This window comes from Equus caballus, chromosome 2 (genome assembly GCF_041296265.1).
Source record: "Equus caballus isolate H_3958 breed thoroughbred chromosome 2, TB-T2T, whole genome shotgun sequence".
NCBI classification, from domain to species: domain Eukaryota; kingdom Metazoa; phylum Chordata; class Mammalia; order Perissodactyla; family Equidae; genus Equus; species Equus caballus.
The window spans coordinates 28,641,597-28,668,383 of NC_091685.1; the positions used below are offsets into that span (position 1 = coordinate 28,641,597).

A 26,787-nucleotide genomic window follows, 5' to 3' on the forward strand; every position below is an offset into this window, starting at 1 on the left:
CCTTTGTGGCGGTCCAGACAGGAAAAGGGCTTGCCCTGGGAGGCACACAACAGGTTAGTGGCAAAGCTGGGCTTCAAATCCAGGCCTCTCTTTCCTACAAGACTTATTCCTCTATCCTGGCCTCTAAAACGGGGTCCCCTGGAATCTTCATGGCAGCAATGCCCCAGCTGGTGCCCCAAGTTAGCAGGCCCTGGCTGGGCCCAGGACTCTGGGAGAGAGGGGCTGTCAAGGGCATCCCTCCAAAGCTTTCATGCCCTGCTGGGCTCCTGCCTCATCCAGGAAGCCTTCCCTGACTAGCACCCAAAAGGCTGGAGTGAGTTCCTTCCCACACCCCTCCTTTGACAGAAAACCGGCTTAAAGATAAAAGCTGTCTGTTTGCTTGTCTGCTGGACCCTAGACTGAGAGTTTCTTCACGACAGGGAACAGCTGGATTGATCTGGACTGCCCTCTACAGGGGCCTAGCCCAGACTGAGGGCAAAGAGAATGAGAGAGGAATGGGAGAAGGGGATGCAAGGGCGGGCGGGGCAAGCCATCCGCGCGCTGACACAAGCTGCGACAGGGAAGAGGGTGGGGCTGGCAGGACCGGGGCACAGAGGCTCCGCCCCCTCGGACGTCAATTCCCGGGGCGGGGAGGGGACTCTCTCCATCCCCCGCGGCCCATTCCCCTCGGCGGGCTCCTCCCGTGGGAAGTGCTGTCTCGGCAGCGGGAGCCCAGCCACATGGGTGCTAGGAATGAGGCTGGGCAGCAGGGCGGGCGCTTTCGTGGGCAGCGCTCAGGGTGGGGCCTGAGCGGGGCTTCCCCTTGCTCGGACCTGGGGAGGGGGCGGCTCTGGGTGGAGAGTCCTGCAGGGCGGGCCGGTGCGTGGGCCGAGGGAACGGAATGCGTCCCTCCTCCGCCTGCGGAGCAGCAGCTAGGCAACACCTGGGCGGGTTAGAGATGCAGCCCCTCGGTCCTTCCCCAGACCCGCCGATTCAGAATCTGCATTTTAACAAAATCTCAGGTGACTCCTATGCTCGTTCCCGTTGAGAAGCCCTGTTCTACGAGAATCTGCCTGCGTATTTACAGACTGAAAGAAAAGAGAGATTACTTTCCTACTTTCCTTTTATTTCTTCTTTATGTTTCAGTTAGGGCATTCTCTTGATTTTCTTTTTCAAAATCAGGAGCGCATAGATAGGATATATTACCTACGACTTGCATTCCATTACAGGGAAGACGGTATTGCAAGACATTTGTTATAAAAGCGGGGGTGGGGCGTGCTGAGGCTGGGAGCCCACCGATGAGCACCCACTCCTGTTTTCAGTCAGCTACATTGGCCCTGAGGAGACAGAAATGGTGGGTCTGAATGAGCAGACTTTAAACCCTAGGAGCTTCCAGTCTGGCAGGGGAAGAAGAGACAGACACCTATCGCCGCCTTCTTCACCTCAGTTTCCTCACCCATGAAATGAGCTTAATCATCAATCTCCACCTGCCTCCACATGGGGTTGGCCAGGCTCCAAAGAGCTCAGGGACAGGGATGGGCTTTGCGAGGGAAGTGAGGTCGGAGGGTCTCCTGCTCACCCCTCTGCCTCTGGCGCCTCTCCTGGTCCTTCAGGGTCCAGCCCTCAGCCCTCCTGCTTCTCTCCCAGGGCCTCGTCTTCCTCTATGGTCTCACTCTCTCTTCCTCCTTCCTCCCCACCTCCCCCCCAAAACACATCTGTCTGAAACTTGCTCTGAATTAGCACTGTTTCTGGGGGGAGCAAGTGTGCACTGGGTGCTGATTACATGGGGGGGCGCCGCTCACACACTGGCTCTTTTAAGCCAGCCCTGCAAGAAGATGATGACACCCCAATGAACAGATGAGGAACCAAGGCTCGTGAAGAGGAGTGATTTGCACCCAGGGCACACAGCCAATAAGAGGCCAAGATGGAACAGGAACTCAAGCTTTTGGCTCCCACTCCACGGGGCTTCCTTAGCTGGAAAACAGGAAGCAATTTTTAATGACCTTGGGGAGGACTCAGTTCAAAGTCCCACCTCAGGGATCTGGCTGTGGCCACATTGCGCCACTCCCTGCAAGTTCTGCTTCTAGAACAGTGCTCCTTCCTCCGTTCCCCAAGTATCCCTTCGCTCATCCCATGAATAGTTATTGAGCACTGAGTAATTGTCAACACAGTTCCAGGAGCTAAGGCACACAGAAAACAAAACAGACAAAATCCCTGCCCTCCTGGAGCTTCCGTTCCAACAGGAAACCAGGCAATGAACACATGACGTGTAGACGGTGTTGGGTGCTATGGAAACAACAAAGCAGAGAAGAGGAGAGCCAGGGTGGGGAGGGAGGTAGCCATTCTAATTGATAGTTAGGGGGCCTCACTGAGAAAAGGACCTACAGAAAAAGAGCTGGAGGAACTGGAGGAGAAGCCCTGTGGCTGTCGAGGGGAAGACTGTGTGGGCAGATGAAAGAACAGCAAAGGCCCTGAGGTGGGAGAGGAACATGAAGGAGGCCGATGTGCCTGCAACAAGTGCGCGAGAGGAGAGCGGGAGGAGATGGAGGTGGGGATTGGGTGGAGCCTTGTGGGGACTCGAAGGATTGGCTTTTACTCCAAGTGCAGTGGAGGCATTAAAATGACATGACCTGACTTGTGTCTTAGAAGGATCACTCTGGCTGCTGAATTGAAAACAGACTGTAGGAGACAAATGCGATAGCAGGAGGGCCAGTGGGGAGGGTCCAATAATCCAGGAGAGACGGGCGATGGCCATGGAGGTGGCAGTAAGCTGGAGTGTGGGTGAGATGGGGTCGGATTCTGTCTGAATTCTGAAGGTAGGGCCAACAGGACTTGCTTTGCTGACAAATTGGATGTGGGATGTGAGAGAAAAAGGAGTGAAACATGATCAGCTTTCAGCCCAAGAACTGGAAGTTGCCTTTTGCTGTGGGAGGAGCAATTCACTTCAAGAATTCAGCTGTGGACATGCAAAGTTTGAGAAGATTATAAGCATGCAAGTAGAGCTGTTGAGTGAAATTAGATCAATGAGCCTGGAGTTCAAGAGAGAGCTCTGGACTGGAAAATCGACATTTGAGATTTGCCAGCACACAGGTGGAATTTAAAGCCTGATGAAATCACCAAGGGAGTGAGTGTAGATGGAAGAGAGAAGAGACCAGGGAGTGAGTCCTGGGCATTTCACTGCTTAGAGGTTCAGGGGATGAGAAGGAAACCCCAAAATAGCAGTCAGTGAAATAGGAGAAAAATGAGAACATCAAGATGTCTTAGAAGCCAAGAGAAGAAAGCATTTCCAAGAGGAGGGGATGATCAGCTGTGTCGCAGGCAATTTATCAGTCTAGTAAAATAGAGGGATTGAGAATTGACAATTAGAATGGAAGAAAATTTTGCAGATCGTATATCTGATAAGGGACTTGTGTCTAGAATATATAAAGAACTCTCAGAACTCAACAATAATTTAAAAAATAATGCAATTAAAAATGGCAAAGTTGGGACCGGCCCGGTGGCGCAGCGGTTAAGTTCACATGTTCCGCTTCTCGGTGGCCCGGGGTTCGCCGGTTCAGATCCCAGGTGTGGACACGGCACCGCTTGGCACGCCATGCTGTGGTAGGCGTCCCACATATAAAGTAGAGGAAGATGGGCACGATGTTAGCTCAGGGCCAGGCTTCCTCAGCAAAAAGAGGAGGACTGGCAGTAGTTAGCTCAGGGGTAATCTTCCTCAAAAAAAAAAAAAAATGGGCAAAGGATTTGAATAGACATTTCACCAAGATACAGATGGCCAATAAGCACGTGAAGAGATGTTCAACATCATTAGCCACCAGAGACAGCCAAATCAAAACCACAGGAGCCGGCCTGGTGGCATAGTGGTTAAGTTCACATGCTCCAATTCAGTGGCCTAGGGTTCGCAGGTTTGGATCCCAGGCACGGACTGGCTCATCAAGCCATACTTACTGTAGCGGCGTCCCACACACTAAGTAGAGGAAGATTGGCACAAATGTTAGCTCAGGGCTAATCTTCCTCACCAAACGAAAAACAAAAACAAAACAAAGCAAAACCACAGTGAGATACCACTTCACACCCACTAAGATGGGTATAATCAAAAAGACAGATAAGAACAAGTGTTGGTGAAGATGTGGAGAAATTGGAACCCTTATACACTGCTGGTGAGAATGTAAAATGGTGCAGCTGCTTGGGAAAACAGTCTGGCAGTTCCTCAAATGGTTAGACGTAAAGTTACCTTATGAGCAGTAATTCCACTCCTAGGTATATGTGCAAGAGAAATGAAAACATTGATCCACACAAAAACTTGTAGACGCACAACACCAAGAGTAAACTGTAATGTGAACTACGGACTTTGGGTGACTGTGATGTGTGAGTGCAGGTTCATCAATTGTAACAAATGTGCCAGTGTGGTGCGATTTTATTGATAATGGGGGAGACTATGCATAAGGGGGAGCAGAGGCCATATGGGAAATCTCTGAACCATCATATCAGTTTTGCTGTGAATCTAAAACTGCTCTGACAAAAAAGAAAAAAAATGCTTGTACATGAGTATTCATAGCAGCATTCATAATAGTGAAAAAAGTGGAAACGACCCAAATGTCCATCAACTGATGAATGGACAAATAAAATCTGGTATATCCATATATCTGTGGAATATTATTTGTCAATAAAGAAAAAAATGAGAGCCAGCCCTGATGGCCTAGTCCACTTTGGCAGCCCGGGTTCAGTTCCCGGGCACAGAATCTCAACACTCGTCTGCCAGTAGCCATGTTGTGGTGGCAGCTCACACAGAAGAGCTAGAAGGACTTACAACTAGAATATACAACTATGTACTGAGGCTTTAGGGAGGAAAAAAAAGGAAGATTGGCAACAGATGTTAGCTCAGGGTGAATCTTTCCTAGCAAAAAAAAAAAAGAAAGAAAAGGAAAAATGAAATACTAATACATGCTACAATATAGATGAACCTTGAAAACATTATACTAAGTAAAAGAAGCCAGGCACAAAAGACCACATATTGTATGATTCTGTTTTTATGAAACGTCCAGAATAGGCCAATCTATATAGAGACAGAAAGTAGATTAGCAGTGGCCTAGGGCTGTGAGCTGAGGGGTTGGGGTAAAATGCGGAGTGACTGCTGAAGGGTACAGGGTTTCTTTTGGGGGTGATGAAAATGTTCTAAAAGTGGTTATGCTGCTGGTTGAACAACTCTGTGAGTGTACGAAACATCATCGAATCGTACACTTTATATGGGAGAAGTGTATGTTACGTAAATTATATCTCAATGAGGCTATTACGAGAAAAACTGATGATTGGATTTAGCAATGCGAAAGTCACAGGTGACCCTGACAAAAGCCGTTTTGGTCGAGTGGTGGGGACAAATCCTGACTGAAGTGTGTTCAAGAGAGAAGAGGACAAGTGAAGGCAGCAAGTGCAGACCTTTTCAAAGAGTTTTGCTGTGTAGAGAAATGGGGCAGAGGGGAGGGAGATGTGAGGTCAAGAGAGGGTTTTTGGTTTTGTTGTGGGTTTTTCTGAGATGCAAGAAATTATGGGGTGTTTTGTTTTGTTTTGTTTTGTGCAGGGGAAGAGTCACCCTAAGCTAACATCTGTTGCCAATCTTCCTCCTTTTTCCTTCTTCCCGCCTGCCCCAAAACCCCAATACATAGTTGTGCTGGGAATTTTCCTAGCTCTTCTCTGTGAGCTGCAGCTGCCGCAGCATGGCTACTGACAGACAAATGATGTGGGTCTGCACCCAGGAACCGAACCTGGGCTGCCAAAACGGAGTCCCCTGCACTTTAACCACTAGGCCATCAGGGCTGGCTCAAGGAATTATGTTTTAATGCTGATTGCAATGGTCCAGTAGAGAGGGGAAAATGACCAGAGTGAGGTCCGTGAGCAGGCCAGAGGCAGGGGCTCTGTTGTATAAGTGGAGGGGTAGCCGCAGAGAGGGGCAAGCAGGGTTCCTCCAAGGTAGAGGGAGGGAGGATCAAAATGAGGCACAGCCCCGGGGAGGTCTGGAGAGTCTGCGGAAATTCTCCTTTGATTGCTTCTATTCTCTCAATGAAGTAGGAAGCAAGGCCATCAGCTGAGAGGGGGTTGGGGGAGGAGCTGTCAGGGATTGAAGAAGGAGGAGAAGGTGAGAAATTGTCTACAGGACCGTGGGAGAGTGTAAGGACTGGGTCCTATGGTAGGAGACAGCGCTAAGGGCCCCCTGGAGGACGGTGGGCGTGACATTGAAGTGAGACCAGTCAGCAGGGCTGTGTCTTTCTCTGGCTTCAGTCAACTGTGTGGGTGCAAGCACAGAGTTGGATTAACCAGGGTGTGGTGTTGCCAGGTGAATGCAATTTAATGAGAGAGGAGCAAGGGGGTTGAGGGTATATGCAAGGAAGTAATTATAATGATAGTCCATGGAATCTAAGCTGGTTAAGGAGGAAAGTCAGGACAGGAGAGAGGTGAGGAACAGTGGGGGAAAAGCGGGGAGGAGCAGTGGGTTGAAGGTCCGTGTGGGTCAGGGAACCATTGGAGTCAGGGTTCTAGCGGGAGTGAGCAGAAAAGACAGAAAGTGATGTGAAGAGGACGGCATACTTGATGTTGAAATTAGGAAGGGTAGGGGCACAATTATTGGTAATGACAAGGTCCAGGAAATTACCTTGGCCGTGAGGGGCTAGGAGGGAGTGGGTGATTCTCTAGAGGGGAGGATCAGCTGCGTGTAACTGAACAAACCACATCGTCTTTGGAGGCAGGGCCCTGGGTAGGGCGTGGGCCTCCGATTCAGCCAGACCTGGGTGTGAAGCCCCTCTCTCCAACTGTAGGGCCCTGCACGAATTACTTAGCTTCTCTGAGTCTCAGTTTCCTCTCTTTCAAAGTGAGAGATCACTCCTGTGCCAAAAGATTATGTTCTGAAAATTGAATAGAAACTGTGTGGAAAGTGCCTAGTGTGGTTCCCGGCACAGGGTGCTCAATGATGTGGGTTGATCCCAGAATGCTCTTATCTGGAGTCCCAGGGCTGAGGAGGGGCTGATGTAGGGACCAAGACTCACACCAGGGCCACTTCTCCCTTCCCACCACCTCAAATCATAGAAGGTATGAACGGAAGGGCCTAACTCCCATTTTACAGAATAGGAAACTCAAGACCAGATAGGGATAGTGACTTACCCATGACTCTGCAACTCAGTTATCACAGAGGATAAGCTCCCTTTTTTACACCAACTGGAGTCAAAATTAAGATGGGAAACTTATACAGGGCAGGAAAGATTTATATATAACATTTGACAGCCAGGCAGACTCTTCAGGATGCACCCCAGCCATTGTTCCCCTCCATTCACTGGGACAATTAAAAGTTGGTGTTGGTGAAAATGAAAAATCCTGCTGGGTACACCCCTGCTCTCTCTCCTCTTCGTACATCCCCAAGTCACCTCCACCCCCATTACAGTGACGTTCAGGTCCTATGATTGGGCAAACATTGGACCCATTATCTTTGGGAGTAGAGGGTGATTCACAGCATGTGAATTCACTGATTGCTCTTCCTGGCCCAGACAGAAGGAAGGAGAGAGGAAAAGAGGTGTCTAAGTTTCCTTCCTTAAAGAACTTAATTCAAGTGGGGAGGGGTGGAGCACAGCACCAGGCCGCACCCACGAGGCCTGCCCCTGCAGAGTTCCAGCCCGAGCCAGTCTTCCTGGGGTGAATCCCTCCTGCTTTCTGGACCCCGGTTTCCCCATCTTAAAGTGGGAAGAGAGTGAACAAAATGATCGTCAAAGGCCCTCCCAGCTCGGGCCTGCAGGGGTCTAGAAATATGTGGCCTGGCACCTTCTTTGCTGCCCTGGCTGTCCAGGGAAAAGCACGGGGAGATAGGGCAGAAGTGGATCCAGCAGATGCAATGGAAATATCACCTCCTTAGGGAGGCCTTCCATGATCACACTATCTAATGATGTACATTGATCTCTGTAGTTCTCTCTTTTTCACACTCGAATGCACATGGAGTTGTTCTCTCTCCCATTATCCTGTTTTATTTTCTTCTTAGCACTATCTGAAATGTCTTATTTATTTGTTTACTCAACTATTGTCTTTCTATGGTAGAATGTCAGTTCTAGAAGATCAGGGACTTCACCTGTAATATCTCAGGGTTTAGCCCAGCACTTGGTACACAGCAGGCGCTTAGTGTTGATGTGTTGGTTGATGAATGAATGAATGGATGGATCTTATGGGTGGTACCAGGTAACTCTGATCTGTGCCAACTCTTCCAAGAGGAGCAGTTGAAAAACAGAGCTCTGGAGTCAGCAGACCTGGATTCAAGTCCCACACTGCCCATTAGTGGTTGTATGACCTTAGGCATGTCACTTGACCACCCTTGGTTTCTTCATTGTAAATTGAGGATAATGATCCCACATCTTGAGGTGTATTTTTAGGAATTAGAGGTCACGTATGTAAAGTGTTCTGGTACATAGTAGGTATCCAGGTAATGTTAGTTTCCTTTCTTTTCCTTCCCTGCTGGGATGTGGAGGTGGTAGATCAAGGGTTTGGAGACTCTGAACCCAGCCAAAGAAGGTTTCTTATCTATTTCCTGTCTTTAAAGAGAAGGTAAAACAAAACAGCAAGCAAGTGCACTGACGACAGTGCAAGGGACTTGCCCAAAGTCACACAGCCAAGCAGTGGAGTAAGCAGCAGTTCCCCTCCCTGGAAGCCCCTGATCCCAGACAAGATGGAAGGAGGGGACAAGGGCAGGATCTTGCTTGGGCTGGCCTCCAGAAAGAGGAAGCAGCTGCTCTAGTCTGGGAGTCAGGCTCCTGGGTTCTAGTCCGAGGTCTGTCAGAGGTAAGCTGGTGACCTAGGAATGTAATTTACCATTTCTAGGTCTTGGTTTCTCTTTCCATACATTGGGCATATAACTCCTTGCCCAGCTATCTTACAGAATGGGAGCGTTAGGAAAATGATATTTAATTTACGAGAGAATATTCACAGTGATGAATCACACAGACTCAATTTATAAAATTTTGCTACAAGCACATATTTAAAATCAGAAAAAAAGATTGAAAGTAACAATAAGCCTCATCCCTCTAGACTCTGTAAAGCAGGAGAGAAAAACATGTAAACACATTCTTTCAATAGAACATGTTTTGACAAATATGAATAATCAAATCGAATTTTTAAAAATATTTATTGACCTTCTCTGGGGCAGATGAGGAAACTGGCTCAGAGAGTTTTAGCGACTTGTCTAAGGGCACACAGGACCTGAGAAAGCTGGGAAGAGGCTTTCAGGTAAGACTTTCGCCGGTCACCCGGGAAGCTGCTTCCAGAAGGGGCTGCAGAATGGCCCGAGACACTGGGTCAGGAATACCAACCCCCCAGTTCCAGCTTCCCTCCAGCCTCCAGCCTCCAGCCCGGTAAAGGCCCTGGGTCTGTGCAGGTGTAACGGAAAGAGCATGCGCCTACAGATTCAATAGCCCAGATTCAGCCCCAAGGCCTGGACTCATTTGCTGTACGACCTTGAGGGAGTCACCCCTCCTCTCTGAGCCGGTTTCCCCTCCCCTAAACTGGAACATTAATGCTAGCCAGGCTGCGGTTAGCAAGGGCCAATCGAGAAAGTGCATTTAAAAGTGTCTACCTCGGTAGACAGTTTGTCACCTTTTCTCGACCCTGGAAGATTGCGCAGAGCAGGGGGGGGACGCTCTGTGGAGCTGAACAAGCGGCGCGATCTCTCTGAGTTTCTGAAAATAGAAGATAATCAGGACCAGGCCAGGTGATTTTTAAATTCCTTCCAGAGCCAAAAAGCAAACTCTGGAAGTTCTTGGTTCGATTGCACTACAAACTCCACAGGTCACTTCCCTCTCGCCCGCCCCTGGAGGGCGCAGTCCCCTTAATTCCAGGCCCTGCCTCCGTCCAGGCCAATCACTGTGAGCAGAAGTTCTTTAAGGACCAAAGGAGGGAATTCAGACGGAGGGCAGGGCAGGGGCGTGCCTTCCAGCCAATCGGAATCTCCCTGGCGACCAATAACTCGCGTGCAAAGCTCTGCTGGCCAATGGCAGGGGCGTCGAGAGGCGGGGAGTTCCCGTTGTGTGACAGCTGCCCGGACCAATGGGCATGTCGCCCGCGGCCTATAAGAGTCGGCTGGGCCCGGGGCGACAGGCTTTAGGGTCGGTTGGTCGTTGCCGCCGGAGGTGTTCCCTGGGTTCGCCTCGCCGTCGCTGCCGTCCGGTACCTGCGCCCCCGCCTTGGCCCCGGCCCCGGCCCCGGCCCAGCCGCTCTCCCTGCCCTCCTCCCCTTCACCACCCCCACGGTTTCTGCCGTCGGGGCCCAGGGGCCGGGCTAACGATGCCGACGGAGAGCGGAGCTGAGAACGCGGACCGGGCGGCTGCGCAGGTGGGGACAGCTGCGGCCTCGGCGGTGGCCACGGCCGCCCCGGCAGGCGGCGGCCCCGACCCGGAGGCCTCCTCGGCCTCCCTCGGACGGCACCTGAGTAGGCTGGGCTGGCCACAGGTGAAGCGGCTGGATGCGCTCCTGAGCGAGCCGATTCCCATTCACGGGCGCGGCAACTTCCCCACGCTGAGCGTCCAGCCCCGGCAGATCGTGCAGGTGAGAGGGTGCTGGGCGGGGATCGGGGGCCTCTGTTCTGAGGCTCTAGTGGCTGAGAAGCGCCCGGAGTCTGTTCAATTCGCTGGACAGCTAGGGAAATGAGGCTCAGAGAGGGATAGGGACTGTAACGAAGTCGCACAGTATTGATGGTAGACCATACCCCTTCTCCCTGCACCTCATAATCTCTCCCGACTTGACTTTCCCGTCCCCGCCCTTGGGGAGACCTGATTCCCCTTGACCGTGCACACAGGTCCTGGCTGGGAGAGGGGAGGAAAATGGGGAGGGATCCAGTAGCAGGGGGGAGAACAGCTCCACCTGTAAGGAGAAAAGATGCCAGGCAGCCCTGGGTGGGTTGGTGTTCATGCTAGAGTCCAAAATAGTTCTTTTCAGCCCCAAATCATCATCCCTGGGCCTCGCCCCGGACCCTTTCCCTCTCTCGAGGTTCTAGGGGCAGACTCTGTCTTTTGTTCCCACAGCCCTAGGCTCAAGAGCCGCCTGGCTGGGTGAAAAAGCCGAGAAATCCCAGCAAGGATTCCCCCACTCTCAGCCCCTGAGGGTTGTGGCAGGCAGAGGTTAACTAAGCACCAGGACAGACCTGATGCCCATACGCCAAAAAGCAACATCAGGTGTCCAGTTTAGGTGTTTCTCCCCATCTCCAAGATTGGAAACGAAGGCTGGCCCACGTCTCAGGCCCCAAGCCTGAAGAGCAGGAGAAGAGAATTCTGGCAACCCCTCTCCTCTTCCTTAGACTCCCACTTCCCTTTACCTGACCCTCAGCAACCCTAAAATTGCTCTTCCACCTGTATATCCCAGGCACTGTCATGCTCTGAAATACTAGAGATTATTGGTAATTATTGTACCCATTTTATAGCTGGGGAAGCTGAGGCCCCAAGAGCTGCCTCGCTGAGGGCAGTGAGCTGCCTAAGATTACCTAAAAAGGTAAAAATCAAACCCAGAGGATCTTGGGTCTTCCCAGGAGCCAGCTGCTGCAAGCCCAAGGTTTTCCCACCCCTTCCCCAGTTCCCAAGACTCAACTTCTAGGCCTTAGGGGAGTCTTCTGATAGAAGAAACCAGAAAAATCCAGCCACAATTCCCACATATTTCCGCCAGCAGATGGACTTTCTTTCTGGGGAGGTAGCCATACAAGCTAGGTGAAGCCGGCTGTTCCCCTGCCTCCTGCTGCCTTAGCTTCCACAGAGGGGGAGGGGTGCTTGCTGGGGGATTACCTCGCCCTCCCTCCCAAGGAATGGGAGGGAGTGGGGGCAGATTCCCCAGGGCTGACTCACCCGCAGCCCCAGTGGTGCTCACTGAGGCATTCCTCGGCTGCCGGCTGCTGGTTGTCATGGGGTAATTAGGAAACCAGTTGATGCTTTTCTCTCCAGGGCAGTCAGGTCAACCTTGGGGACTCAACTGCTGTACCTCCAGGACTGCTGTCTCAGGCATGGGAGGAGGAGGAGGTGGAGCCTAGTGTGGCAGTTCCCCTCTGTAGGGACAAGGGGTGCCCCAGAGGGGAAGTCCCTGACAGGGCCAGGGACCTTTACTGGTGCTTGCTCTGTGACAAGCCCCGTTCAGGACACCAGGGGCATAGACGTCACTTGGACTCAGCCTCCCTGCCTTGCAGGTGCTCCCAGCCAGGTGAGGGAGGTTGCAGGTCAATAGGAGCTGACTCTACAATGCAGCTAATAGTACAACATCCTCCTAGACCAGGCTCGGAGCTGTGACAGAACAGGCAGCTGTCGGCTGTGGTGCAGAGGGGCAGCGGAGGCTTCAGATCTGGGCTGGGAGGTTGGACATCTGGCTTCAGGGCCTGGACTGTTGTCAGTTCCCCTTGCCAGGCCCAGTGTCCTCGTCTGTTCAATGGGGATGGGTTGAAGTGCTCTCCAACACACTTTATGGTTCCAGAATCCAAAGGCACAGCTGCCTTCACCTGGTCTGCACAGTGGCCTCCACAGGGAAGAAAGTCAATAACCTGGCAGGAATCTGCAGCTGGCAGCTTCACAAGCTGTTTGATATGTGTGTGTGTGCGGGGGGGCGGGGGCTGCTGTGTGTGTGTGTGTGTGTGCGGGGGGCGGGGGCTGCTGTGTGTGTGTGTGTGTGTACGGGGGGCAGGGGCTGCTGTGTGTGTGTGTGTGTTTAGGATGCTGGTTGTCGACTTTGGGCTGCTCACTAGTGCTGAGTTGTTCCACAGTTCAAGAATTGCAGTCTTTCTCCCTCTCTACCCTCACAAGACTTCGCCCACAGCAACACTCTGAACAGCTAGAGATGCGGTTCTTTCTTGTACCTGGGCTAGAGGGACCCACTCTCCTGTAGGAGGCCCCCCTGCCCATAGTTCTGGAAGGCCTGATTCTAATTAAACTGAAATGCTTATTAGCTGTGTGAACTTGGATAAATCCTTTGCCCTCTCTGGGCCCAGAGGATTGAATTAGACAATCTGATCTCTCCAGTTGCAGCCAGAGGGCCTACATTAGGCAGCTCTGGATTCAGGTTTTGTAAGCCTGCTGGCTGATAGCACCTACGATCTCCCTGCTGGTTTCAGCAGTGGCCTGGGAACAGAGTGGTTCTGAGGAGGGCCTTGGAACAGGAGAAAGGAGGGTGTAGCCACAATCTCCTCCGCTGCTGGAAAGTCTGATTCGGGAGGCTCCACACTGCCCTGCAGTCCTTGGGTGTGGTGGTATCTGGGGACCGCCTGCCAAGCTGGCTGTATTCACACCTGGGAAAGAGACAACAGCCTCTGGCTGGCTGACGCAGCCGGCCCCACAACCTGACGCAGGTGGTTTAACAAGGGTACTGCTACCGACTCACCAGGCCTGATGCCATGCCCTGGGGTGGGCATTAGCCTGGGAGCAGGAGCTGGCACTGAGTAAGGCTCAGTCAGCAGTAATGGGCCTTGGGGAGGGGGCTAGACTGCTCTGCGGGTCTGGCAGGGTCCTTGAGACAAAGCCCACTTCTCTCCTTGGCCTGCATAGGCACAGCTGCCAGCTGCCAGGGTGTGGGTTAGAAATCCCACAGGCTGGACGGCAGCAACAGGCCCCTTACTCCAGCCTCCCCTGTCTGTCTGACCAAGGCATCCCCAGCGCTCACCTTCCTGCTCCCCAACTACTCTGGCTCTTGGCTTCAGTGACTGGAGGGTTACCCTCACTTTGAAATTTTGAAAGGGAAGGAGGATTGGAATCCCGGCTTCGGGCCTCTGCTTCTTCTGAACCCTGGGACAGCAGTGCGGTAGAAAGAGGATAGACTTTGGAGTCAGCCACATCAGGATTTGAAGGCACCTCTATGTGATCTTGGACAGGTGACTTCACTCGTGTGAGCCTCAGTTTCCCCATCTGTAACTTGGGATCATAAAGATCTATCCCCCATAGATTCTGGTGAGAAGGTCCACTGCCTGGCACCCAATAGTTGCCTAATGAATATCCCCCTCCCCTGTTGCCCCCCCACGTTCCTGAGGGCCAATAGTTTACCCCCCCCCCCCATAGCCATGATAATACCTTCTCCTAGTCAGGGTTCTCCTCCCGGAAGCCTTCCTGGAGGAGCCGCCCGCCTCGGATTGCCCCACTGCAGCTTGCCTCCTCAGCACTTCGGTGCATTCTTTGCAGTAATTCCCTGCGAGGCGAGGAGGGCAGCCCGGCCTGGTGCTGACTTTGCAGCAAGGTGGGGCTGCGGAATCACTCAAGGAATGCCGCCTGGTCACTTTCGGGGTTGGTGTGTGCAGTTCTCTGGGTTGCTGAGAAAACAATGTCAGGGCGCAGCTCCTCTCTTCTCCCCACCTGGTCCTAGGTCCAGGGAGACAGCTCTGGCTAGAGAAAAGGGTTCAAGATGACTTGTGGGTTCCCATCATGCTCATGTGCTGGCGGATGGGGCCTGTACACCTCTGCCCACGTGGCCTGGGAGGCTTCCTGAGGTCTTGACCCATCTCCTCTCCCAAAAGCAGAAACAGTTTGGGTTTTAACTTCCAGTCCTGCCATTTCTGAATGGCTTCCCCTCTGAGCCTTAGGTGTTTCACCATGGTAAGCCTCAGTTTCTTCATCTGTAAAATGAGTATAATATTTGCCTCACTGGGTCCTTGTAAAGATGAATTGAGATGAGTGTGTCATAATCAAAAGAGCACGCACGGACTTGAAAATCCAACTGACCTGAACTCTAGTCTCCACCTGGCTGCTCTCTGACCTTGGATGTGTTTCTTAACCTCTCTGTGCCTCATGTCTCTCATCTGTAAATTGGGATAATAATACTCAGTGATAGGCTTGTTGTTGAGGGTTAATGCAGTAAAGTAATGTGAACTGCCAGTGACATTCCTGAGACATTTGAGCAGCTAGGATCATGCCTGGCATGAAACTACATATTTTACTTGCAGTTTTGAACAGGTAATAGAACACAGCAGGTAAGACATGGTTTCTGCATTCCCAGCTGTGTGATCTTGGGCCCCTCTGTGCTTTCATTTCGCCATCTGTAAAATGGGAATGATAGTACCTATCTCATAGAGTTATTGTGAGAATTATGTGAGTTTATATCCTAATATATAAAATGCTTAGATCAGGACTTGGCATTTAGTAAATTCTATGTGTCTATTTGCTATCACTATTGCTGGTCTCTCTGAGTCATTCCTCCAACTGGGCCACTCTCCAGTTTAGGAAATCAAGGCTTAGAGAGTTAAATGAGTTTCCAAAAGTACGACAGCTGGTAAGTGGTTAGCAGGGGTTGATGTTACTGTGATTGTTACATAGAAGCCCACAGTGGACGCTGGGGGCCCAGGCTCCTGACTCCTCTCCCTCCTGTTGTCCCCTCCATAGGTTGTCCGCAGCCGCCTGGAGGAACAGGGACTGCGTGTGCATGGTGTGCGACTGCACGGCTCAGCTGCCAGCCATGTGTTGCATCCGGAGAGTGGCCTGGGCTACAAGGACCTGGACCTGGTGTTCCGCGTGGACCTGCGCAGCGAGGCATCCTTCCAGCTGACCAAGGAGGTGGTGCTGGCCTGCCTGCTGGACTTCCTGCCAGCCGGCGTGAGCCGGGCCAAGATCACACCACTGACACTCAAGGAGGCGTATGTGCAAAAGCTGGTGAAGGTGTGCACGGACACGGACCGCTGGAGCCTCATCTCGTTGTCCAATAAGAGTGGCAAGAACGTGGAGCTCAAGTTTGTGGACTCAGTCAGGCGCCAGTTCGAGTTCAGTGTAGACTCCTTCCAGATCATCCTGGACTCCCTGCTGCTCTTTGGCCAGTGCTCATCCACACCCATGTCTGAGGCCTTCCACCCAACCGTGACAGGTGAGAGCCTGTACGGGGACTTCACGGAGGCCCTGGCCCACCTGCGGCACCGTGTCATCGCCACACGCAGCCCTGAGGAGATCCGCGGTGGTGGCCTCCTCAAGTACTGCCACCTCCTGGTGCGGGGCTTCCGGCCGCAGCCCTGCACTGACGTGCGTGCCCTGCAACGTTACATGTGCTCTCGCTTCTTCATCGACTTCCCAGACCTGGTGGAGCAGCAGCGCACACTGGAGCGCTACCTGGAGGCCCACTTTAGCGGGGCTGACTCAGCTCGCCGCTATGCCTGCCTGGTGACACTGCACCGGGTGGTCAACGAGAGCACCGTGTGTCTCATGAGCCACGAGCGCCGTCAGACCCTGGACCTCATCGCCACGCTGGCACTCCAGGCGCTGGCCGAGCAGGGCCCAGCTGCTGCAGCTGCTCTGGCCTGGCGCCCTCCAGGCACCGAAGGGGTTGTGCCTGCCACTGTCAATTACTACGTCACCCCCGTGCAGCCTCTGCTGGCCCGGGCCCACTCCTATCCCACCTGGCTGCCGTGTAACTGACTCAGACCCTGGCCAGAAGGGATGGGGCTTCCCTGGATGGAGTGGGGCCTTCAGGAGTGTGTGGAAGACATGACCAGAGACAGGCATCCTGTGCCAGGTAGCCCAGCACTGCTGCAGGGTTGAGCCCTCAACTGAACAGACCAGACTCCCCTAAGTGAGGCCCTTGTGGGCATAAGGCCAAGCTGGAGTTCTTGCAGACAGACCCTTCGGTTATTGCACCACACTTTTGGACCAGCATGATTGTATGGTGCAAGGGCTGTTTGTCTTGAGGGTCAATTGCCTTTAGGAGATAAAGCATGTTTGGGGTGGTAGCCTCAATGCCCATCATCTTGGGTTGATTTCTGTGGCCTAGAAAGGGTCTTCTTGGCTAGGGCCAGCCTGCAGTGATCCCAGCAGACTCCGAGAGCCTGCAGCCCACACAATGGCTAAAATGTGGTATGTTATGGGAACTACTCACTTTGGGTCGGGCTGGGCCAGTAACAGGGCCTGGTGGTCCAACCTGGTTAATCACTGGGAGGAGGGAATCTGAGGCATGAGGCAGATACCTGGCTTTGGAGAGGGGTAGGTTTAGCCCAGGCCCATAATACCCCTGTCCCAAGCTGTCAAGGTGTGCAGTGAAGGGCAAAGTGGCCTGGGGTGGGACACAGCTCATGCCCCTTCTGGGGTGTTGCTCCCTTCCCCTGTTTTGTAAGGACCTCCCTTGCCTGGGAGCTTGTTCTTTGGGGGGTGCTGGGTTCAAAGTGGCCACAGTCAAGTGCTCCCACCCCACTAGCCTGGTTACAGGGTCCTCACTTGGGGGAGGGGAGCCGTGCCCCGCCTCGTTTCCCATCCTTCTGGATTTGTTACTATTTTGCACTCTTAACACCTACCAATAAAGATCGTCTACACTGAGACTAGCACCATGCTTTCTCCTGGGAGAAGAAACTTCCATGGCTGTGGGGGCTGTGGCTGCCTCTGCCAGCCTGAGTCTGGCTTAGATTGTGGGAGGGGGGTTAGTGTCTGAGTCCTGAGCTGGGGCTGGGGTAATGCCCCGCCTTCCCTCAACACCAGCCCCAGCTCAACAGCTGTGCTAGGAGCTCATGTCTACACGTGTGACTTGCACCTGCACATTGCCTCAGCAAGTCTCTTGCTAAAGAGTAAATATTTCAATGTTTCCTGCCTAGAGTCCTAATGCCCCTGGACCTGGCCTCACATTCTGGTGAGGTCTGCTGGACCCCAGCTCTGCCCACCCCACCCCATCCCTTCCCAGGAAGCAGGTGGAGAACAAGCGGCATGAATCCAGACTGGAGATCCCTCCAGTAGTGGCAGCTGAGACTGGGGGACTTCTAGGGTCCGCGAGAGCCCAGGTTTGGCCTCCCTGGCTGGGAGAGGCTCCTTCAATCCTCTGCCTCCTCTCCTACCCCCAAGTGCTGACGGGCACACACCAGCTTGCTGTAAGCAGCTCCCCCAGAGGGGCAGGGTCTCCTCTTTCCAAACCCAGCTGGGGCCACACCAGGCTGTCTGGGAGTGAATGTCAGCTGTAAGCCCTCAGGGAGCTGTTCCCTCCGGGCATCAGCCAGTCACAGGCCTGGACGCTGCCCACTGTTTACCCAGCCTCTTTGATCCAGGAATTGCAAAGCTCTTAACATATGCAGCTTCATTAGTGGCCTCTGAAGTGTTGGCTTTGATGGTTCTAGCCAGGGTGGAAAAAACAAGGCCTCAGAGGAAGCCCCAAGTCACCTGGGTGAGTCCAGCCACCTTGCCTGCTCACTGGGTCCTTGCTGGGCTCAAAATGGCTGGAAGGGCAAGTGGAAAGGCATTCTTTGCTTGGTGACTGAAAAATAGTCCCCCATCCCCACCCTGGCCATGCCCACCCAACTAGGGTCCTAGGAGGAACTCAGTTTGTCCCAGCTGCTGATTCGGGCATGAAGGAGATGCTCACAGTGTAAGCACACAGGCTTGGGGTGGGGAGCGGGTTCACCTGGATGTGCTTGTTTCAGAGGATGAGAAAGCCAGAAACTCATGGTATGTGTGTGCATACACTGCATTCAGCCTTCCGTGTGCCAGCTATCCCTTTAGGGGTTGGGAACACATCAGCAAACAAAAGACCAAGATGCCCATCCTCGTGAAGATTATGTCCTAATGGGTCAGACAGAAAATTATATTGTCTTAGAAGGTCAGCAATACTTAAAAATATATGAACAGGCTAAGAGATTGGAAGTGCTGGGATTTGCAACTTTAAGAAGAAATCAGGGTGGACCTCATTGAAAGGGTAATTTTGATTAAACAAAGACAAAGGCAGTGGGAAGCAAGCCATGCAGACGTCTGGGGAAAGAGCTTTCTGGGCAGAAGGAACTTGTCTTTTAGCGTACACGTGCTCCTGGCAGGCATGTTTGCGGGAGGGCACGTGCGCCTGAGGGTGTCTGGCCTTGTGCAGGCGCATGTGCTGAGTGTCAGAAGTGGGAGAGTGTGAGACAGGAGCTCCCAAAGACAGCTACCAGTTCTGGAGCGCTTTATTCCAGACCAGGCACTCTGCTAAGGTCCTCCTGATCATTACCTCTCATTTCATCCTCACAACAACTCCCGGAGAGAAGAGCAAGTATTATTTCCATTTTATGGACAAGAAAACTGACGCCAGAGAAGTCAAAGAAGTCAGTCTGACTCCACAGCCATTGCTGTAACCCCTGCACCAGCCCACCTCTACACTCTGATTTCACATGGGTGAGTATGACAGTATGTCTGCTGTACATATATGTGACAGGGCATGTTTGGTATGTGACAGAGTGAAAGAGTGTGTATTACTGTGACATTTGCCATTTTAGGTATGACCATGGCAGAGTGTAGCAGCATGCCAAGATGTGCATTTTATTGATGTACATCTGACACCAGCCGTGGCTTGTGGTGACTATGTCAGAGGCCTGTGGTGGCAGCAGGTGTGTCTGTGGGTGTGTTTGGGAGTGGTGCAGTGTTTCCGGGTGTGAGAAAAACACTGACTCAGTGGCTGGCATTGTTCTCTCATGGACAATTCCTGCAGCCATCAAAGACGCCAGGACAGGCAGGAATCAAGAAGTGGGAGTCAGAGCCAGAGAGAGGAAGGCTGAGGGAGGAAAGCCCCGGCCCCTCGGCCCCAACCCCACAGTGCTCTCCAAGCAGCAGTCCACCCACCCCTTAGGACCCAGAGTGGGTGGGGGGAGCTCCAGAGGGAGAAGAAACATTGTTGTGAACTTTGGGGAACAGAAGACACCGCCAGACAGTTACATGATGTGGTGGCTCCTTCAGTCCCACTCTGCCCTTCTCCATGCTCTGTGCCCTGGGGAGGCTGACCTCTATGGACCATGCATCAATGGCTCCCTTGTTCCCTGCCTTCCCGTTGGGTTCAGCCAATGAGAGGCCCTAGCAGAGACTGGAGTGGAGGAAGAGAATGGGGTATTTATTCCCCCTCCTCCGTCCACACCAAGTTGCCATGGTTGGCTATATTTCTCAACCTGTCAAGGGTCCTCTCCACACAGCTGCACTCTCTAGGTCCCTGTGACCTCCCCTCCCCTCCTCCCTTCAGGCCCAGTGGTTGTAAAGGCTTCCCACTATTGCTAGCCCCAGAAAGCTGCACGGTCCCTTGTTAGTCTCTTTTCTTTCTTTCTTTTTTTTTCCAAGGAAGATTAGCCCTGAGCTAACATCTGCCTCCAATCCTCCTCTTTTTGCTGAGGAACAGTGGCCCTGAACTAACATCAGTGCCCATTCTCCTCTATTTTTTAATATGTGGGACGCCTGCCACATCATGGCTTGATAAGTGGTGCATATGTCTGTGCCCGGGATCTGAACCGGCAAACCGCGGGCCACCAAAGCGGAGCATGTGAACGTAACCGATATGCCACTGCACAGGCCCCCTTGTTAGTTTCTTAAACCCAGCCCCCATCTTTGGAAATAGTCCCCTTTTAAACCTCTTCCCAGTTTGAGTGTTCCCTGTCTCCTGCTGGGATCCTGACTGTAAAACAGGTCCATACAGTCACCAGCACAGTCACACACAATCCTCCATGGATCATCTGCTGCCATGTTATCACAAACATACAGAACTTCTCTCCATGTCACACAGTCACACACGTGCAATCCCATCCCCCAGCTTCCTCATCACATCCTTAATCGGAGAAGACTTCCTGGAGAGGGTTAGCTTTGAGCCAGATGCAGGGAGAGAGCAGTCTGCAAATCAGGCAACAGGCCCAGGTTGCCAAACACAACAAGCAACTGCCAACTTAAAGAGCCATGACAGACACACGAAGGAAAGGCGGCAGGGACATTGCAAAGTAAACCTCAAAACCACATGCATTGGTCTCACATTGAAATTTATTCTTCCTGAATGTGTAAATCAGGGGACTGATTCAGAGTGCATTCATTTGGCATAATTCTACAAGTTCTGGGTTGTGTGTGAGTAAATGTGGCCCCCTTCCCTCTACTATCAGGGTATGTGAATAAATATGCTTCCTTTTTTCATATAAACTTTGCTTCGAATTTTTATGTTGCCGCTACCTCTTCCTGAGAAACGTGTGTCCCCCCAGGAACCAGCAGCCGATCACCTTTGTGAGGCACACTCCCACTCCACAGGCACACTCCACAGGCACACTCCCACATGGAGAGGCGTCGGGAAACTAAGGGATTTCTCAGACCAATGTCTTGCCACACACAGGCCTCCCAGCGCTGTTAGACTGAGAAGCAGTTGCATCCACCAGGGTGGAGACCCCAGATGCCCTGTGACTTGTTTAAGAATGATGACTACATTTTCAAAAGAAATTCTTTTCACTTTCACATTGGGAATGTTTGTGCCACTCTTAAATCATCTGATGGCATCCCAGGGTCCTGTCATAACCTTTCCAGTTGTACAGCGTCAGCCAAAGTCAAATGTGGCATATATAAAGAAATTCACGGTACAGGCCACTTCCCCAGAATCCAGCCCCTTGCCACTGTAACGTGAAGGGCTCCTGGGAGTGAGGAGGGCTCCGAGGTTGTATCGGGTAGACTGGAGAAGTCTTCCCGCAGCGGGTGCTCAGGGAAGGAGCAGAATCCAGGAGTCCAGATCCACAGAGTGAAGGCTCAGAGGAGCTGGGAGGAGCTGGAAAGAATAATTTCAAGAGCTTTAATTACCTCTTTCCCACAGCCACCCAGTCCCACCCAAACCCTTCAACATCTACCTCCTTAAGAGGCCTATTGTGGAGAGAAGGTGTAGGGCGGTATTACGGAACAGGGCTCCACTGACTCCTGCCCTGGAAGGGGTGTGGGCTCCTGGGGCAAGCAGAGGTTCCCTTGGGCCTTTGTCCTTGGCTGGGATCCCCACTGGTCTGAGCAGCTGGAATGGAATGTTCCTGGGATGAAAAGCCTGCCCCCTCCTCCACCTCTCCCCTTATGGAGTTCCCCAGGGACCGTAGTGGGGAGAAGGGAGACTGTTCCAGGGATTCCTGATATGGCGATGCTCTGGAGAAGCAAAGGCCCACACTACCGGGGACTCTGTCCTGGCAGCCTCTCCTGGGCTAGCTAGATTGGCTCCATCAAACCTTTACAGATCTCCACTATGTGCTAGGCACTTAGTATGACCTGTCGTTTAATACTTAGAAGTTATCTCTTCCCTAACTCCCATACACACACAAACACACAAAAGAAACTGGCTCAGAGAAGGGAAGCCATTTGCCCAAGGTACCCAGCTGAGAAGTTTCAGGCCAGGACTGAATCCCAGGCCTGTTTCATTCCAAGTCAGGGGCACTTTCTGCCCTACCACAGAGCCTGTCACCCTCCTCCTCTGCCATTCCATGCTCTTTGCTCTCCTTGGCACCAAACATTCCAGCCCAGGTGCGCAGGGAGAGGGAGCCTTCCCAGGCAAGTCCAGGCCCTGAGCATCCTTGGCCTGCCCTTGCCTGAAGCCAGTGTGCTGACTCAGCCTCACTCACCCTCTGGAGCCCAGACAACCAGAATGGGGATCCAGCTTCTGGGGGTGTGCCCAGACTTTGTGGGGAGGACCTTCTGCCATCCCTCCAGTGTCTCATCACATCCTTCCCTAGAACCAAGGACCAGGGGTCACTGTGTCCAGACTTAAAGAGCCCAGAAATCCCCCCAATGGAGCCCTCATTAGCCTGATGAATGAAAAGCCATATAACCTAATGTTTAAGGGATCCTCCACTTAAAGGTTCTATGTACTTGGGCAAGTCACCTGCCCTCCCTGACTCTCAGTTTCCTCAACCATAGAAATGAGGATTTTGCATAGCTGGAAAGGCTGAAACAGATAATGGGTTGAGTGCTTAGCACAATGCCTGGCAGAGGAGGTAGTTAATATATTATTCCCGAACCAAATATTCCCTTCCCCCATCATTCCTGGCCAGGGTGCAGGAAATAGGCCTGAGGATCTCCTTGCTTTCCTAGGTACCTCCTCCCCGCTGGCTGTAAAACAGGCAGCCTCTCCTTCAGCTCTGAGAAGCCTGGGACCCCTGCGTGCTTCTGGAGGGATATGGCTGTCAGGGGAAGGGATCCTCCTAGAGACTGCCCACTGCAGGCTTGGAACGCCCTAGCCTCCACCTGTTGCTTCAGTCTAATCTCTAGGAAGCCACCTTGGTCCCCAGGAGGCGGCGGGACGGGGTGTTGTGATCAATTATCGGTATAATACACCCAAAGGGGCGAAATGACTGCGGGCTTTTACTGAGACAGTGACCACCAACAGGGCCACCTCTCTTTCCAGGAAGGTCTTTCCTGATGTACTTTTCCCCTGAGGTCCAGGGCCCGGCCCAACCCCAGGGCTTCCTTTGTGTCCCCTCTCTAAGTGACCTCCACTACTCGCTCTCTCTGCCAGACCCTCAAAGCTCAAGGCCCGGGTAAGGAGCTGTTTGGGGGCGGGGACAAAGCCTGCTCCAGGCCACGCCCCCACATCCCAGGATGCAGCCCCACACTGCCCTCTGGTGGCGCCGCCCAGAGACGCCCTCACTTGGCTGGGGCCAGCCAAAAGAGAGAAGGAGTTTTTCCCGGGGAGGGGCACGTCCCAGATTAGAAGCCTAAACGGGTCTCCCAGCCTCAGGCACTGGCCTGGAGAAAGGCTCCTGTTCTCTTCATTTCTCTTTGCTGAGATCCCAGATTCACACACTGATGGCCATCAATGTCCTCAGTGCATAAGTCCCTCAAGATCCCCTGTACTCTGTCCAGTCCCCAGGGCTGGGGGCCATCAAGAAAGTGTTCAGGAAGTTATGGGGGGGAGGGTCAGTCTCCTGACCAGGGGCTATAGTTATTTGTGAAGGCCTAAAAATAGCCCTCCAACAACATCAACTGCCCAGGTCTTAAAAGCAGAGACCCTCTGACTCAGTGCCGTTTCTGGAGGCCCTGCACTGAGTAGATATCAGTTTATTCATTGAGAAAATGGAGCCTCCTAGAAGGGGCTCTGGGTGGGCCAGGCAGAGGTGAGAAGATGACTTTTATTAGTTGGCTGAGGGGTAGTGGGCAGAGCACTGAACCAAGAGCTGGAGTTCAAGTCACTGAGTGCTGTGTGCCCTGGCCAAGGCCCTTGGTGAGAAGCAGTGGGACATATGGAAGTGGAGGGAGGGGACAGAGCTGCCTGTGACACTGGGACCAATCTCCATTTCCTACACACATCGCCACTTTCTCCAGCAAGAGCCATCTCTAATTCTCTACCGCCCCCACCCCCTCCAAATCAGGACAAAGCTGATTACCAATAAATCCCAGAGAAAGGAAAGACAAAATGGTGACAGCATAGAGCACTTTACACCATTAGCTAAAAGCTTTTCTGGACCAAGCGCCGTCTCCCGTGTAATCCAGAAAGCAAACAGTCCTGGCTGCAGCCCAGCGCCGTGGCCTGAGCTCCTCTCTGTGTCACCTCCAGGAAGTCTTTGTCCTCTCTGGGCCTCTAGACCCCAAATGACCCAAGTAGCTTAGTGAACTACCTCCTCTCTGGGCAGGCCAGAGGATGCCAGGGCCCCTCACTGCTCTCCTGGCCCCCAAGCTCTCTCAGAGCCCCTGAGACCTCCTCTTGAACCTCCCTTCCCCAGCGAAGAATGGGTTCACGAAGGCCTACCTGGGGAGAGGAAGGGCTGGTGGGAGAGGGTCAGGTGAGGGCCCCTGGGGCTCTGCCTTTGAGCAGAGCACCTGACCCTCAGGACTCCAGGATTAAACCAGATTCCCATAACTCTGACGTTCTCATCCTACGCTCTTCTCCCCATCCCCAAGCCCTGACATGAGGAGGGACGGCTCTGTTCAGAGAGGGACTGAGGAAACCAGCGCAAAGAAGGGGCAGAGTTGTTCTAGGTCACACAGCAGGCAGGCACACCAGCTCTCTCTAGCCCCTGCCTCTGGGCAAGGAAGAGACACAATGGGAAGGACACATACAGGCCCTGGACCTAGCTCTGCCCCTTGCTGACATGTGACCTTGCCACTCCATAAAGTGAGGCCTTTAAATTAGCTCCTGGCTCCACCAGTAAAAGCAGTGCCTGTTTCGAGGTGCGATTTAAGAGAGTAAAACATTATTCCATGACTTAGAGGGGAAGAAGACAGAGCTCTGCCCTGTGTTAACCTCACTACAGCCCTTCCGGAAAGTGAAGACACCCACTTCACAGACTGACAAGTGAGGCTGCAGTCAACTCAGCTGGAGAGGAGTAAAGCAGCAGCCAGGCCACTCACAGCTGAGTGGGGGCAGGGGCATGGGGGGCCTGAAGGGCATGTGGCCGGAAGAGAGGCTGATCTCATTACAGGTCTGGCCCTTTAAGGCCTCCCTTTCTAGCATCCCACGACATACCTGCCCCCTTGGGGCCTGTTAAAGAATGTCACCTGGCTCCATCCCTGCAGAGCCATCTTAGACACAGGCTGGGAGGGGGGCTCCTAGGAGAGCAGGTGAGGCCTTAGGCAGTTACCAAACACCCCACCCCGATTATTTTAGCCAAGCTACAGGAGGGTATGAGAAAAGATCCATCTCCTAGAAGCGGAAGGACCTAAGTATAAATGTGATGGGAATAAATCCTCAATCTTTCTGGGTCTCCATCTCCCGAAATGAGACACGGGGGCTTAGGAGAGGAAAACTCAGTGGTACATCGCTGTGCCAGCCCCCATCCCAGGCCAGGGCCTCATTATTCTGTCCTCCCCAAGGTGTGGAGCTGGGCGGTGCCGGAACGCAGCAGCCTCAAGGGCAAGATTCTTCTTACAGCCCCAAGGGTCCAGGAGAGGCATGGCAGGTGGAGATGAAGCTAGGGGTGCTGCGTCAATACAGCAGACTCCGACTCGTAAAAGTTCGCCCCCAACCCCACGCTGTGATCCACGCTCAATTTGTCCAACTCTATAACGGGGGCTTGGTGGTACCACCTCACTCCCCAGGTGATCTAGGGGAGGCGGCAGCAGAAAGTGGACAGCTGTATTAGGGACCCAGCAGACTCCAGAAGCCCCAGCGAAGGGAGACCCGGACCCTGCACCACCCCGCCCCGCGGATGCACCAGCCCCTAAGACCGCACCTCAACCTCCTTTACTGGGCCCCCGGCCCCCCGACTGTCTCTTCCTGTGGTCGGTCAGTCCGTCCATCCGCGTCGGTGACATCCAGCCAGTGTTCTCAATCCGTCGGTCAGCACCTTGGCGATGGCCGGTCGGGGTGGTCAGGAGTCCCGGCGCTAGGTCAGCGCTGGGGAGAAGCGGGGCCGCGGGGAGGGCTTCGGCGGAAGGGCGAGTCGGGCTCGGGGCCGTGGCCTCGCCGCAGGCGCCCGGCGCCCCAGGGCACGCAGCCGCCCAGGCCGAGCGCCGAGGCGAGCAGCGCGGGCGGGCGGGCGCGGCGGCCGCGGCGCTGGCCCTTCTTGAGGCGCGACCCGTGCGCCGCCAGGTAGAGCTCGGCCTGCGCCACACCGCCGCCCAGGCGGCCCAGGCTCTCGGCGCGGTGCGCCAGGCGCAGCTCGGCCGCCAGAAAGACGCGGTGCAGCTGCAGCACGCGGCTCTCCAGCTCCGACACCAGGCGCCGGCGGCCCTCCACCTCCAGCAGTCGCCGCCGCGCTTCGGCCAGCTCCAGGGCGCGCCCCGCAGCCCCGGCTGCCGCCGCGCCCGGGCCGCCGGTGCCCCCCGCACCCCCACTAGCGCCCTGGCGCCAGCGCTGCAGCTCCTGCCCTTCGGCAGAGACCGCCGACGCCGGGGCCGCCTCCGGCAGCGGCGAGGCCTGAGCCAGCGTCGGGGGCAAGGTCAGAGTTGGGGGCGGGGGCTGAGGGGACGACAAGGGCTCCCGGGGCGGCGGCGGTGGGGACCCCGGCTCTGCCGTCCCTTCCTGGGCCCCCGGGCCGCAGGCGCTGATGCGGCAGCCCGGCATCCCCCGCCCCCCGGCGGTCTGCAGCGGTCAGTCCGCGGGTCTCGCCGGCTACCCCCGCGCGGGGCACGATGGAGGATGGACGCCGCGCACCGGAGAGAGATGCGGCCGCAGCCCCTACGCCAGCGCGGTGCTTTCCGCCGGTGCGTCTTA

General features: G+C 53.8%; 2 protein-coding genes across 2 annotated transcripts; one reads left to right on the forward strand and one right to left on the reverse strand.

The window, feature by feature from the left end:
- Positions 1-10,020: 10,020 nt before the first annotated feature.
- TENT5B (terminal nucleotidyltransferase 5B) lies at positions 10,021-17,240 on the forward strand. Its single transcript, XM_001500644.7, has 2 exons — positions 10,021-10,542; positions 15,330-17,240. Exons 1-2 carry the CDS (start codon positions 10,045-10,047, stop codon positions 16,347-16,349), a joined length of 1,518 nt encoding a protein of 505 aa, XP_001500694.4. The 5' UTR covers positions 10,021-10,044; the 3' UTR covers positions 16,350-17,240.
- A 3,408-nt stretch (positions 17,241-20,648) lies between these two features.
- On the reverse strand, positions 20,649-26,771 carry TRNP1 (TMF1 regulated nuclear protein 1). The gene is made up of 2 exons (XM_023635386.2): positions 25,805-26,771; positions 20,649-21,429 (listed from the first exon to the last, which is right to left on the reverse strand). Exon 1 carries the CDS (start codon positions 26,635-26,637, stop codon positions 25,963-25,965), a length of 675 nt encoding a protein of 224 aa, XP_023491154.1. The 5' UTR covers positions 26,638-26,771; the 3' UTR covers positions 20,649-21,429; positions 25,805-25,962.
- Positions 26,772-26,787: the final 16 nt, after the last annotated feature.